We start from the raw sequence: 14,911 nt of genomic DNA on the forward strand, positions 1-14,911 counted from the left end.
CCCGCCTGCCCTGACAGGCGCTGAGTGAAGTGGCAGAGGACAACCTCATAGACCTGGGGCCGGGGTCTCCAGCCGTGGTGAGCCCCGCCGTAGGGAGCACGGCGCCCCCGTCTTCCCTCTCCTCCCAGCTGGCGGGCTTGGGTGAGTGTCTCCAGCCCTTCTCTCTGTGCAAGGCCTGAGAGAGCCCTGTGGGGGGTCCGTGGGGAAGCCTGTTTCCAGGCCCAGCTTCGCTTCAAAACTTCTTCCCCCAAACTTAAAGTTTAAACCTGTGTTGGAAAGCCGGGGTGGGGGCGGGCCCAAGGAACGGGAAGCTGCTTGCTTCTTAAAGAAAGGTGGCGGCCGTGTTGTATCTGGAATATTCCCTGTGGTTGAAGTGATTTCCTCCTCAGTGTCAGTCAGGCCAAGGGTGGCAAGTAGGTTTCAGTTCATTGGGTGCTAGACACGCGGGTCCAGGAAGGGTGCCGAGGCCACATCAGGGCTTGGGCAACATGCTCTGGCTGCCTGGTGGTGTCAGCTGTGCGCAGAAGCAGGAAGGGGTTTGCCGTCCTCGAAGCAGCATCAGCAAAAGTGCTGCATCCTCTGGAGCCTGAAACGGAGACGCCGCTTTTCCACAGGTCATTGCCTTCAAAGTGTGGGCGCGACTTGAGGTCTTACGCTCACGGGATGGTGCCAATCTATAAAAATAAAGCTGCGGTTTTGAAATAATTAATGAGCATGACCCTCTCAAAATCTGTCCTCTACCCTGCTTGTCTGTTTTTTTTTTTCTTATTATCTGTATTTCTACTTTCATTTCATTTCAGTTGAATTGAGCTTTTATTTAGCGCCCTGTCAGTTACTGTAATTCTGGCTTCTCGGTATCTCATGTCTGTAGCCACAGATTTCCCTGCTCTCAGCCCACCCAGCACGTGGCCACCAGGTTTAATTCTTAAAATTCACATTGAATTCTGCTGCCTCCTCTCTTTAAAAAGTCGAGTGTTTTTCCATCAGCTCCTTTACCTGGTGTTTGAGGCCTCATCCTCTGTGGCTCTCTGTGAGCCCCAATCACACCACACCCTGGGCTCCCCGGCCCTGCACCCCTTACCCCTCACCCGCATGCAGCCCAGGCCCCTGGTGCTGTGGCAGCTTCCAGCCTCTCCAGTGCCTCCAGCTAAGTTCTTGTCTCCGTCTGTTCCCTGACCCTGGGTACCCTGGAGGCCGAGAGCCACATCAGATTCACTCTGGTCCAGGCAGGGTTAGGCTCTGAATGCACAGGCGCCTGTGGAATACTTGACAAATAAACGACCACGTCCTCAGCTGTGACCAGCCACCCGGAGTGCCCTGGGGAGGCCGGAGCCTGTGGGCCTGCCTTCTTACCCCCGCTGGTTCCTGAGCGGCTTGGGGGTCCATGGCTCTCCCCTCTCTCTTCTGCCCCCTCCCCCCAGAATTTCACCCCGCCTGGGTGGCCCTTCACCACATCAGATCCACATTCGTTCCTGCCACCCCACCCCACCCCCGTTCTCTTGTCACAGACCTGGGGACAGAGAGCGTCAGCGGCACCCTCAGTTCCCTGCAGCAGTGCGACCCCCGGGACAGCTTTGACATGTTTGCCCAGACGAGAGGGAGCTCCTTGGCTGAGCAACGCAAGACGTATGTGGGGACCCTGTCGAAGGCTCTCGGGAGACCCTGGGGGGGATTGACCCCCGTCTGGCCCCACACTAGCACGAGAGGCCTTTTGTTTGCCGGGTCCAGGACCTCTGAGAACTCTAAACTCTGGCTGTTGGGACTTGTCGGTAGGCGCGACGTGGAATGGGGGCCAGCACTCCACCGTGGGGCATGTGTCGCGGCTCCCCCGCCAGTCACAGGAGTGGAGGGGGCTCTGCTGTTCTCTCTGCTGCCTCGTGACCTCGTCTGCCGGGAGCCAGGGCCCCCGGGGGTGCAGGCAGGGCTTCCCCGACAGCAGCTCTGAGCACCGTGAGCCATGTGGACGTGGGGGAGTCGAATCCAGAATCCACAGCCCCTGCAGCTCTCTGGAACCTGCTTTGAGCTTTCTGTCCAGCCTAAAGGCAGGTGAGGGACACTGTTCCCCACCTCCCCAGGGACCCAATGTCTTGACACATGGAGGTCTCTGAGCCCCGTGCTCAGGACTCAGCGGTGGACCAGAGACCCAGGGCCTCATGCGCCCTTCAGCAAAAGCTGCTTTCAGAGTGATCCAGCGGAGGAAGTTGGGGAGCGGAAGACAACAGACCCGACCCCAGACCCTGAGACCAGCTTCCTTGTCAGATGTTGCTCAGGCTGTGCTTTTAAAACAAGGATTAAAACCGCCTTTCCTCTGTCTAGCCCCTCCCGCTAAGCAGTGTCAGGGCACTTCTGCCATCCTGCCGTTGCACCGTAGAGATGCCCGTGCTGTTACTTAGAAGAGGGACAGTGAGGTGCAGAGTCCCGACCCTGGAGGGAGGGCTGGCTGAACCTGTGCTCAAACCCTGGCCTCTGGCTTCAGCTACGGCTGAAACACTGAGGCCATGGGCAGCATTGTGCTGAGTGCTTGTGAGGAAGGAGGAAGGGGCTGTAGACGGGAAGTGACTGCAAGTCACTGCCCGTCCCCTGTGACCTTCCTGCCGGTGCTGCTTCATCTCCAGGGCCACCTACGAGGACCCCCAGGCTGTCGGAGGACTTGCCTCTGCACTAGACAGTCGGAAACAGAGCTCCGAAGTGGTAGGTCTTTAATCTGTTTTTCTGCCTGGAGTCCTGCAGGGTGGGGGGAAGCTGGCTGGATAGTCAGGCAGAAGCTGGAGTGCAGGGAGGGCAGACCAGGATGACAGCTGTGTTAGCTCATCCAGCCCTTGCCAACCCCCACACGCCCGTGTCCGCTTTCCCATGACACCCAGGAGGAATTGGGCCCAGAGGCTGTCAGGCTAGGGGTACTGGGTGAGCGGCCGCAGGCAGGGCTGCTTCCCCAGGAGGTGCGACCGGGAGTCCCTGCCCTTCCTCCTGTGGTGGCTCCGAGTTCCCAGGGCGCAGGGCCTCTCCCCAAAGGCTGCGGCGCCCTGGGTGGGCCGTGCCTGGCAGGGACGGCCCTGACGCAGACGGGATCCTGCGTGGTCCCTGCCGGCCCCTGCCAGGTCTTCTGTCATGGGCCTGGCGAGGCAGGGCCCTATTAGAAGTAGCTGATGGTCTGGGCGGGTTTGGGGAGCAGGGCCAGAGGGTGGAAGGGACAGGTGGTGGTGGGGAGGGCGCTCTGGGAAGCTCCATGTCTGGAAAGAGCCGCGCTGAAGGTGGAGGTGCTTGGAGGTGGTGGATGGTGCTTGTTGGAGCCAAAACGCAGTCACGGATCTGTGAGGTTGCATCTCACCGAAGGAAGAGGGTTTGTGCCTTAATGCTTCTCCTGAGATGGTTCCCTCTTTGCCTGAGAAACGTGTGTGGCAGCGAGTGAGTGAATGTATGTTGGCCCTGTAACAGCTGCCAGCTCCCCTGCACCCCTCCCCAAGACAGAAAGGGGCAGTGATCATCTGTCCACCAGAGGGGTCGGTGTCCTGAAGGCCAGGCCTTGGCCTCCCGGCCCCTGTCCAATTGGCCCGGGCGGGCAGCAGGGCTGCGGTCTGGTCCCTGTGAGAAACCTCGCCCTGTAGGAGGGACTCCTGGTCCCCAGGGCCCTGGTGGCTCAGCTGGCTGCGTGAGGGCCAAGCGGCCCTTTGTCTGCACTGGCCACCAGGGGGCACGGAAGAGCCAGCCCTCCGCACGACTCCCGAGACCCGGCCCCCCAAACCTGCGTGGTGGCCGGGGTCCTGGTCTGGTCCAGTAATGTGACCCCATTACTGGGGACGCGCTCCCTCCAACTGAGAGGGTGCCAGGCCGGCCCCTCCCCCCCACTGCCTGCAGGGTCTCCTCCCGCCACTCCCACTGTGTTCTGCTGCACCTCTGCTGCCTGCGTACAGGCCTGGGCTCCAGGCTCAGGAATGCGGCCACTTCCGCCTTCACCCCTGGGCGCCTGGCCTGGCCCACCTGCCTGTCTTCAGCGTCTCCACCTGACAGGAGGCAGGCTGCTCAAGGGGGTGATCTGGGGAGCGGGGGTGAGTGTGGGCTGTGTGTGTGTGTGTGTGTGTGTGTGTGTGTGTGTGTCCCCGTGTGTCTGTGTGCATGTCCACTGACTCACCTGCGTCCTCAGGCCTGGACTTCAGGTTATCATGTTCCATATCCTGAACCACGCTGACCTGGAAATGAAAACTGGACCAAGGGAGAGACTAAGAACACAGTAAAGGGGAAAAAGTTGTGTAACCACATCTCCACAGGACCGTCAGATCCATAGTCTTACCTTTAAATACCCACATCATTTAAAAAAGGGCAGTATCCCCAAATCCAGCACTGAAGTTCAAAGTTTGGAAAAAGAACACACAGGTAACTGAGAAGGAGGAAGAAGAGGGGAAAAAGGCAGAAATAAGTTAGAAGAAAGTAGACGTGATTTTGTAAAAGCTGGTTCTCTGAAGTCGACCCTCTGGTGACCCCGAGAGCCCCGATCCTGAGTAGCAGCCGGGGCCGGCCTCCTGGGACCAGCCTCCTGGGACCCGGCTGAGATGTCCCAGAGTGCGGAAATGTTGGCGTGAGTGCGTGTCACCCTTCTGGGACTCCTGGTCACTGAGCTCTTCTTTTGTCCGGGTGGGGGTAGGGGACGGCGCGGGGGGCACTGGGTTGCGGCTTCTCACGTGACAAGGGACGGGCTCTGACGGAGGCCCTCCTGTCCCCACCATGTGCTCGGACCTTCTTTCACGCGGGTCTGGCCTGACTTTTCTTTCTGGGACTTTTCTGCCCTCGGCCCAGAAGAAAGGTGAAGACGGGGACTCTGACCTGGAGCCCTTAGACAGCTGGCTCCGGGCCCGCGGAATGGTGAGAGGTTGCTGGCTGCGCCGGCCCTGTCCACCCAGTGCATCCCTGTCGCCTACTCAGCCCTCACGAGTCAGACAGTACAAGGCCGCTCCCTCCTGTCCGTCTCCTTCAGCCACGGACTCCAGCTCCAGAACCCTCCCACCCCCAGCTTTCTGCCGAGGTTCCGGCAGCTGCAGGAGTGAGGGGAGGGCCCTCCCCCTTTTACTGTCTCTGGAGCTCTGGGAAGTATTCACTTTTCCAGGATGAGCACAAGTTATTGTGGCTTTGGCTTGGGAGGAGAAGTCCTCTCCAGCCTGTGACCTTGGCAGTCCTAGGCTGATGGGGTTTTATAACGTAATTATTTGTACCCACTGTGTCCCCCAGAAGGATCTGAAACCTCTTAAAGAAACACACAAACACAATAGGAACAGAAAAAGAAGATGACCCAGCCAGGGGCGCTGGATATCATAAACGCGGTTGCCTCATACAGCCTTCGCGGCTCAGAGCCCTGGGAGGGTCTGTCCTGCCTCGTGATCAGGTGGCCCTGAGTCTGTGTCCGGGAGGGTCACTCGTCCCAGGCTGCCTGCGCTGGAGTGAGGATTTCCCCTCTGATGAAGCCACAGCCTCGCTGAGTGCCTCTGACCTAGAGACCAGAGGGCTGTGTGCCTGGCGGGGCTGGAGCGGCGAGGATGCAGAGAAGGAAAGATAAAACCAGTGCAGAGTAGGCCTCTGGGTGGATGGGGGGAGACACTGCACACACGAGGAGGAAGCACGACTGACCCCCAGGGACCACGTGGGCTGTGGCCAGGGGGAGGGTGTTACAGGATTGCAGGCCGCACAGGAGTCACCTGCCTAAACTAGGTGTGGCCGGCGCTCAAGGATGTGGGCCGCAGGGCCGCCAGAACCACGGGCCCAGGTGTCTGCCCAGCTTGGAACTGGTGACCTCGCACAGCCACACCCGGTAGCGGGAGGCGTCTCCCCCACCCCCTGGCAGCAGGCAGCCTGGCACTTGCTGTCCCAGACCCCAAGGCCGTTCAGAGGCGAGGCTGGCCCGGCCCTGCGTTTGTTTCTTCAGGGACAGACGGGGGCTCTGGCCCACGTGTGTGGGTGGCCTTAGAGCAGGAGTCCTGGAGACCGTGTCCCCTGCACTGTCCAAATTGGGAGGGTCTAGCCATGTGTCCTTGTGCCTCTTAATCCTGCAAAACAGGATACTGCCCACCGACCGCCCTGCGTGGGGCTCGGCAGCGGGGTGGCACCCGCCCCCGCCCTGCCCCACCCGGAGCTCCAGTCCCCGGCTTCAGGATCAAGCCGACTAACAGCTAACCTGGTGTCTCCTGTCTGACTGCAGCGTTTCTCCCCTTTAAACAGTGTATATTAATTGCTTTGCCTTACTTCCCATAGCTAGAAACCCTGTCTCCCCAAGTCTCCCATGTACAGATTCTTTACTTGGAAACTTTTTGGACTGTTGCGTGAGAACACAGGGCTTTTAGATTCTCCCTCATGTTGGGGAGGGTGGAGCATTGTAGGGGGGGCTCGGGACCCCAAGCTCAGCACTTGCTCCTGCCACGCCGGAAACAGACAGCTAGGTGTCCTTGTGGGAGAAGCGGAGTGGGGGGGGGGGTGTGAGTCCGGCCCTGGGCCCCTTTCCTGCGGAGGAGGCCCTGAGCACTGCTCCAGCAGCCTGCCTGGGCCGCCTGGCTGTGCTTGCCTCTCCTGTCTGGCAGGCAGAGAAGGCTGTCTCCCACGTGCAGGGTGCAGCTGGGAAAACAACCTGCTATGAACGAGCATTAATTCCAACAGGACAGAAGTGGGTTAGTGAAAGTCTGCTTCCACCGGTGCCCGGGTTTGGGGTGGGGTGGGCGCCCCCTACTCAGGCCTGGAAGACCCCCAGACACAGCAAGCCTGAGGCTGCAGAGGGCACCGGCTGTGGCTGGCCCCGTGGCAGCACGTTCCCCTTTGGGCAGGCGGCCCTACTGCCCCCTAAGTAGAGCTGCCCGCCTGCAGCCCGTGCAGGTCAGTGGACAGCCCGGCCATGGCCACGGCCACGGCCACAGCTGGCTTCCCCTGCGTGCTCCTGGCCACGGCCCCCACTCAGCCAGCCCCGCCAGCCTGTGCTCAGGGGAGGTAGTCTAGGCACGGGTCTTCATCATCAGGCGTCCCCACACCAGCTGCCTTCATTTTTCTCTCTTCGCATCTTTTCCCCTTTCCGTCTCCTTGCTCCAACTCAAGCTCTCCATCAGACCCCTTGCCCAAGTTGATGCTCACACCAGGGCTCACCTGGCCTCTCAGGGGTCAGCTGGGCCGGCCCTCCTCTGACGGCTGAGAACACTGAGGCCTCTCCGGAGCCTGGGGACATGTCCAGGACTGGGGGCAGTGACAGAGTGACAATGTCCAGCGCCGTCTCCTCCAGGGAGAGGCTTGTTCATTCAGGCATCTCCCTCCCCTCCCGTCAGCTGGCCTGGGTGCTTCCTCCTCCCTCACGGTTTCCGTGGCTCCTGTTTCCCGGGCAGCGTGTGTGTCTGGTGTGCGTCTGATGCCCCCGTGGTGGGAACTTTGCCCTAGTATGGTGTCCCGCTTTGATTATCAGGCAGGCGGCTTGGGAGCCCCGGGGTTAAGGGCAGTCACTGTGGCCAGCCCATCCCTGTGTCTCATGCGCCTTCCTGCTGCCCGCAGCCCAGCTCCACGTGATCCACGCCTGAGGTCAGGCCCTCTGGCAGTCTGTCCAGGGTCAGTTCCAGTAGCTCTGACACCCCTGGTTTCCCTGGAATGCAGGGATTCGGGGTCATGAGTAGTGGGTGCCACCACCCTGTGTCCCAGGAGAGGAGATTGAGGCCCCCCTCTCCGCCCCACACCCGGCGTTCCTGAGCACGACCCTGGGCCGCGCTCTCACACAGACACACGGCTCTCTGGGAGAAGCAGAGGAGAGGGAACCAGAGGGCTCCCGCCATCCAGCTTGGGGGGTGCTCTGAGGGGTGAGGAGCTTCTCGAATGTCAGTGTTTATTTATGAGCAAGCTGGCTCTCAAGATTCACCCGGAGGAGGAAGCCAGGGCAGCTCCCTGGGACCTAATATGAACAGTAACAAAGAGTGCTGAGTAGAACCCGAAGGCTTAAGGCCCATGAGCCCTAGTGTCTTTTGTCAAAAGCTTTGTAGCCGTGGACCCCTGGGGGGGTTCCTCCCAGGCGGGCTGAGGCCCATGGCCGTGGGGTCTCTGCTCTGGCAGCTGGTGTCGGCACGGTTCTTCTGCGGAGATGCACTGACTTTCCACGCTTGGTTCAGAGAACTTGGTGACGTGGCAGGCACCCTCCCAGAGGCCAGCGCCCTGGCTTAGAAGCATCAAGATAACGAAAGTTGGCATTTCCTGTCACAGGAGCGTGTCGGGCAGAAGCCCTGCCAGCAAGCCTAAACCTGGCAGATCGTGCCCGGCGAGCCTGCTGCTTCCTGTTTGATGGGGTCGGGCTGCCCAGCGGCGTGTGTGCCCTCCAGAGGGAGGACTGACTTCCCTTGTGCCCAGGGGTCGTTTTAGGGTGGTTTGAACTCCTTGATGTGTTTTCATTTCAACATTGTAAAGTCCCCAGTTGGTCAAAGAAATAAAAAGGCAGTGTAGATTCTTCCTGATCTGATCGAGGTTGGCTTGAACCTCTGTGGAGTGCTCACGCTGGGCAGAGGAGGGGTCTGCGGCCTGGCTAGTAGACTCCCGCCCAGCTGGCCCAGACCCTCGGGTCAGGTTCCTGCTCCAGGGAGGCTGCGTCAGGCGGGGCTGTGCCCCCAGCTCTCTGCTCTCCTGGCTGAGGTCCTGTTACTTGCTAGACTTGGCGAACACGAGGGCAGTCTTCTCACTGTGTATTTTAACTTGATTCCTCCCCTAGATTGTGGTGTTGGGTGAGCCAGCTATAGACACATGCTGGCAATTTTTCTAGAAAGAGTGGGCTTGTGAGTGAGCCCCCAGAGGTACTACCCAGACCCAGCCTAGGTGAGGACACAGGTCACTTGGCCGAAGCATGGTCAGCCCGTTTCTCTAGGCTGGGAGCCAGCATTTCGTTTATGGGGCTTTGAGGGGGTTGAAGGTTATTTTAATTCTTATCACATTATTATCTCGTTACATCTGACAGCAGCCGAACTGTTCTAGCCAGATGCGTTCTCAGGCCCTGGGCGGGTGGCCCAGGCGTGGACAGGGCCCAGCCACCACGAGGGCGTCCTCCTTTGCTCAGAAGCCGGTTACCCCGCCAACCGCTCCCCCGGCTTTCTGTTGAACTTCTGGTCTTTGATGCTGGCGCGTTGGAAGCTGGGGCGAGAGGAGGCTGCCGAACTCAGGGCGGCTTCCTGATGGTTCCACTAGAGAGACACAGAGATCACCAGGCCCTGCGGTCCCTTTGGCCACCAGAGGCCTTGATATCACCGTGTGTCTGTTGGTAGCAGAAGGTGCCTGCCTCTGTTGGCCAGGCCATACCGGGCCTGGGTGCTCTCCCCACTCAGAAGTGCCCCAGGCCCCTGGGCACCACCCCTCCCTGGGCAGACCCCTCCCGTCGGGGCCAGCCAGCAGGCGCAGCGTGTTCCTGGACTGAAGGCTGCTCTGTGGCCCCGGGCTGAGTCAAAAAGTTGTCCACTTGAAGAATGCGTACTGCGCCTCCCTCCCCAGCGCCCCGCCAGCCCTGCTTCTAGCAGCCAGCACGCTCCGCCCTGCCCTCCCACACGTGCCTGTGCGCCCAGCCCGCTCTGCCCGCCTGCTCTGCTCTGTGTACCTGTGGTTCCGTCTGGGCTGCTTGACGACTGACGTGTCGGTGTTCTGTCTCCCCCGCCCGCTGTGGCTGCCTGCCCGCCGCTTGCCGCCTGCGCAGGTCCCCGTGGCGCAGCCCTCTGTCATGGACGACATTGAGGTGTGGCTCAGGACGGACCTGGTGAGACTCGACTTTTCTATCTCGCGTGGGGAGTGGCGAGGCTGAGGCGCCTCTGAGGACAGGCCTCAGGGGTCGGCACGGGGGCCACTCCCCGGGTGGCGGAGGAGGGGGGCCGGGCAGGTGCCCTCCAAGGTGGTCAGCACCTGCTCAGGCATCGCCGAGCTGCCCGCCACGAGGCTGGTGGGACCCAGAGCTGGGCTTCGGGCCTCGGTCCTGCTGCCTGCACGGCGCACTTCTCCCGTTACTCGACAGTCTCGGGGGTGTGTGCTTGGGTTTTTTTGTTTTTTGATTTTTGAGTTTTTTGTATTTTGGTTTTGGTTTTGGTTTTGTGTGTGTGTGGATTTTTTTTTTTTTTTTTTGGTTTTATTTTGGGTTTTTGGGGATGTTTTTCTTTCGATTGTGAAACATACACAGAGCCTTTTTTTCCTTTTCATTGTGAAATACACACAGAGATGAGCGAACGTGTGTTTAAATTCACTGTCACCCCCTCCCCAGCATCTCCTGATACCTTGGATTTAATGGCCCCAGAGACCATGGTCTTTATCCCCACAGATGGGCAGGAAGGTTAGGACCTCATGCATCTGCAAATGGCAGCGGGTCCTGAGAGAGGAGGGCTGCAGTGGCCGGTCCCGCTCCGTGCCCCACAAAGCACTCTGTGCAGGGGCCACTGGGCTGTTGGCGGGGCTGGAGAGGAAATGGCTCTGGGAGGGGAAGTGCCTGTCCAAGGCCATGGCTGGTCAGACCCCCTGAGACCTGGAGTCCCTGTCCCCAGAGAAGAGCAGCTCTTAACCACAGGGTCGGCCTGGCTGGCCGTGGCTGCTGACAGCCTCACCTCACACCAGGACAGCAGACCTCGGTCAGGGCCTCCTGCTGCTCCAGGCTAGCTCCCCAGAAGGCCGGGCTTTCCGAAGACACTGCCCTGTGAGCAGCCACGCGGTGCCCGGCCGGGGGGAAGAGGTGCCCCATTGTGTCTTTCCCAAGGGAATGTCTGAAAAGGAACTGCTCCTCTCCCAGAAGCATGGCTGGGAGGCCAAGGCCCTCACCTCACAGAGGGGACCCACGGTCCAGGGCAGAGATCTCCCAGCTGGCCACACAGCGAGTCAGTGGCAGAGCCAGGAAGGAAGCCCGACCTCCTTGCCTCACCCAGAGCAGTGTCCACTTACCCAACACCGTCTCCGCAGAGTTCCCAGTGGCCCCCACGTTCCCCAAACAAAATCCAGTCTGATCCACTCTCATTGTTAAGAGATTCCAGAGCCTCCCGGGTGACAGAATCGGGGCCAAGGAGGAGGCCGGTGCAGCTCCTAGGAGGCCCTGGCCGAACGGCCTCCTTCCTGTGCCCGAGCACCACCAGGGCCAGGCCCTGTGCTGTGGGCTCCACAGCTCTGGCCCTTCCAGGCCTCACGCGGTTCCCAGCTGCTGGTGCGGACAGTGACCTCCCAGCGCCCTGCAGCTGCCGGCTGGCTGAGAGGGGACGCTGAGTGGAGGGGCACCTGGTGGGCCCTGGGCACAGCCGGACAACCAGCCTGCACCTCATTTTGGATTTTTCTTTCTGGCCCTTCTGGAGGACCAAAACCTAGAACCTATGCTGCTTTTTTGTTGTTGTTGTTTTTGTTTTTTCAAATCAAAGTTTCTGTTTCTCCAGTAAGTCGAACAGTGCCTGCTCACACAGAACCCTGGGGACAGGAAGCAGGAAGCTTCGCTCCCTGGGGGTGCCGCTGGCTGTCGGGGAAGGCAGCAGGGCGGGCGGGCCTTAATGCCCTCTCTCTGCTCCTCCCACAGAGGGGCGATGACCTGGAGGAGGGCGTCACCAGCGAAGGTAGGCCTGGCAGCGGCGCCTCCCCAACATCCCCTCATTTTGCTGCTCTGTCTCCAGGCTGTCCCCTGCCGGCCTGGGTGGGCCTCCCCTCTAGGGCTCCTCGGCTCCGTCCCACCCAGGCCTTGTGCTGAGGGCGGAGGTGTCACAGGGCTGGTGAACAGTGGGTACAGATTGCCCTCCCAGGTCTGCATGACCCCAGACCTACACCCCTGGCCAGTCTGTCCCTGCCCCCGAATGCCCAGTCTACCTGCAAGACACGTGCCATGCAGTCAGCAGTGGAGGCAGCAGATGGGTCTGGGGGGGATGTCCCTGGGACGGCCCCCCACCCCACCTCCTCTCACCCCTCTGTCCTCCCATTGCCCCCCCAACTCTGCCAGGCCACCTGGTCAGACCCTATGTGGGCACAGAGACCTGCTTGGTGGGTGAGGGGGGTGGGTGCATGTTTCCTGCCAAGTTTAAGGGGGAACAACCCCTCCAGCTCTCCCAGTGCTGGTCTGGACCATGGAAGAGCTTCAGGTCAGTGGTGGGGCAGGAATCATAACTGCCCCGTCCCACCCCACCCCACTAGCTTGTGGCCCACTCTGTGTTTCCCTGGCAGTGGCGGGCTGGGGAGCGGGGCGGTTGGGTCCTCTGTGGGGAGCAGGTGGGAGGTGACTGTTGTACCCTCGATGGGGCCGAGCCCCGACCAATCCCAGCCCGGCCTTATTTTGTATTGCAGAGTTCGATAAATTCCTTGAAGAAAGGGCTAAAGCTGCCGAAATGGTTCCCAACCTCCCCTCTCCCCCAGCGGAGGCCCCGGCCCCAGCCTCAAACCCCTCCGGCAGGAAGAAGCCAGAGCGCTCAGAGGATGCCCTCTTCGCCCTGTGAGCTGTCCTGTGGTCGGGCTCCCCAGGTGGCAGGTCACCTCTGGCTCCCTGTCCCCACCAGCCCCACCCCCCCATCCCCAGCCCCCGACTTGGTCCTGGTGTCTCCATGGAAACGCCACTGTGTTTGCTCCCAGGCCTCCCACCAGTCAGGGCCAGCTTTAGCCACCTTCTCTGTGGGCGATGGGACCGTGTCAGTGCAGCCACAGCCCCTCGCTCTCGCCCTCTGCCTCTCCCACCCAGGAGCACCCTCTGTGTTTCCTTCCAGGAAGAGCTGGCAGCAAGGGAGTCCCTTTGGGACTGTTCCTGAGCCCTTCCTCTGCCACCTGCCCAGAGAAAGGGGTCAGACCCCAGCCCCTTCCCTCACCCCTAGGCCCCTGCTTGGCTCAGCAGTTCCCCCCGGCTCCCCCACCCTAGAAGCTCCCCTGCACCACCCCACCTCTGTCCCAGAAAGGGTGGGTCTCCCTCTCTGGACTGCTGTTCCCTGGAGAGTGTTGCACTTTAGAAGGCTCTGGGGGGCGCTCTCGGGAGGGGTCTCTCATTGAGCTGCTTGCCCAGGCCCACGTCCAAGCCGGCTCAGGAGCCGAGCCTGGGACCAAGGGGTCCCCCCGGGCCCGCAAGCTCCTGGTGTGAGGAGAGTGGGAGGGCAGCGCGTCACTCTGGCTGGCGGGCCCCTGGCTGGTCAGCTCTGCCTGGGTGACCACACTGCAGGCCCCGTGCGGTCGGCCAGTCCATGGGGGGGCAGGCACTGGGAGGGCTGGCTCTGGCCTGCTTGGGAGCTTTGTGTTTGTGAATGTGCTTCAGCCTGGCCTGTGTCAGCCTCTGTGCCACCGCCTCCCAGGCACAGCGGCAGGGGGTTTGCACCAGGCAGAGATCCCAGTGACCTAGCGGCCTCTCTCGAAGAAGGCCCCTGCACTCTCCTGCATGTGGGCCTTAGCCTCCCCTGCAGGCTGTCCTGACAGCCTGACCACCTCCGCCCCACCCCCTCACATCCTGGGTCCTCACTGTGTCACCGTCTCCCTCTCTGGCGGGGGCAGGCACTGGTCCAGCCCCCCCCCCCCCCGGCCCTGTGCTGTTGCCCGGCAGGGCAGTGGCTGCCTCAGCTGCTTTACTCCAGCCTGGGGGCCCCTGGCCCCGGGTCAGCATTCAGCACATGCCGCCCGAGCATAGGGGCAAAATTTAGCCGACTCTGGCTGTTCCTGGCCTGTGGTGTGGTCAGCCTTGCTTACCTGGCGACCCAACCTGGCAGACAAGGCTGGGCCTGACACGCAGGCTCCAGGGAAGCATTTAGGATGAGGCTGAAGGGCTGTGTGCGGCACCAACAGGGCAGTTGCGGTGGAGGGTGCAGCCCTGCCCACGCCAGAACCCACACTCAGCCTGGCACCTTGCAGACTCCTCCAGAGGGGACGCTCGGGGTCTGGCTGGGACGCTCACTCTCTAGTCCTCAGAGGACGCCCAGAAAGCTTCTTCTTGGCGCTCAGGTGGCCTGACCCCAGCCCTGCCCCCGGCAGCACCTGCCAGGCCTGCACCATCCCCAGCCCTGCTCCTGGTCAGCCTGCACCTCCCTCCTCAGCATTTCCCAAGGGCAGGGCCCTGAGGCCAGCTTGGATGCTAAGACGTCTGAAGTCGGCTGGCCTGATGCCGGCTGCAGAGAAAGGGGCTGGGATGGCCTGTGTGCCCAGCCCTTTGGCACAGTCTGGAGGGCGTGTCTGTGCGAGCGGGTACCTTGCCAGCCTGTGGGGAGGCAGCTGGGCCTCAGGTGGTCTGTCCTGCAGAGCCGCGGCACCCCTGAGCTAAGCCTGGCGTCCACTGAGGGAGGAGCCGGCCTGCTGCCCCTTGAAGGGCTAAGCCCCAACCTGGAGGCTGAGATGCCCTTGACAGGTGCTTCAGCCCTTCCTGTCCTGAGGCCGTAGGTGCCCTGGGCCCTCGTGCTGGTACCCTTCCCTTCTGTCTGGGGCGCGTGGCCATGAGGCTGCCTGCCTCGGACCCCTGGCCAGAGCCTCCCGCCTGGGAGAAGGAGACCCTCAGAGCCACCAGCCTCCCCTCCAGTGTTAGGGATCACCGATACAGTGTGTTCTTAATTACACTAAATCATCGCTGGGATTCCTTATAAGCACTAATTATACCTGATTATAGGTTAAAATATTTATTTTGTCAAAATATTTTCTTGAGGATGTGTTTAACCTTTTCTGTGTTCTTTGTGTGCTGAGGTGTGAAAACTAATCATCTCCCGTCTGCCTTTCTGGCCGGTGGGCAGCAGCAGATGCACTGTGTGCAGTTCCACCCGGGGCACCGGTGGGCCTTTGGCCAGCCTGCCCCAGAGCAGCCCCCGCCGGGGCCCCCAGGCACCGAGCAGGCCGAGCGGGCTGGGCCCAGCCGAGACCCGATTGACCTCCTTGTCGGCGGGACAAGGGGCCGCAGAGCTGAGCGGTGTGTTGCTGGCCACGCTGGAGGGAAAGGGGACTGTCGTCCATTGTCTGTCCTCCTGTCAGTCTGTTT

At 61.2% G+C, this 14,911-nt stretch overlaps 1 protein-coding gene across 6 annotated transcripts in view; it reads left to right on the plus strand.

Annotated features, from left to right (window-relative positions):
- The window catches only part of TOM1L2 (target of myb1 like 2 membrane trafficking protein), a 70,082-nt gene extending 55,914 nt beyond the window's left edge, over positions 1–14,168 (plus strand). For 3 of the 6 annotated variants that reach the window (XM_032499017.1, XM_032499020.1, XM_032499019.1), the window contains exons 10-16: positions 18–141; positions 1,509–1,626; positions 2,616–2,691; positions 4,792–4,857; positions 9,674–9,733; positions 11,513–11,549; positions 12,268–14,168. In XM_032499017.1, the coding sequence (XP_032354908.1) occupies positions 18–141; positions 1,509–1,626; positions 2,616–2,691; positions 4,792–4,857; positions 9,674–9,733; positions 11,513–11,549; positions 12,268–12,416 (630 nt within the window). In that variant the 3' untranslated portion in view covers positions 12,417–14,168. The remainder of the gene's footprint in view (positions 1–17; positions 142–1,508; positions 1,627–2,615; positions 2,692–4,791; positions 4,858–9,673; positions 9,734–11,512; positions 11,550–12,267) is intronic. The other 3 variants (XM_032499018.1, XM_032499021.1, XM_032499022.1) reach the window with 3 other exon arrangements.
- The last annotated feature ends 743 nt before the right edge of the window (positions 14,169–14,911 follow it).

The sequence above is a fragment of the Camelus ferus genome, chromosome 16, assembly GCF_009834535.1.
Source record: "Camelus ferus isolate YT-003-E chromosome 16, BCGSAC_Cfer_1.0, whole genome shotgun sequence".
In the NCBI taxonomy this organism is placed as follows: Eukaryota; Metazoa; Chordata; class Mammalia; order Artiodactyla; family Camelidae; genus Camelus; species Camelus ferus.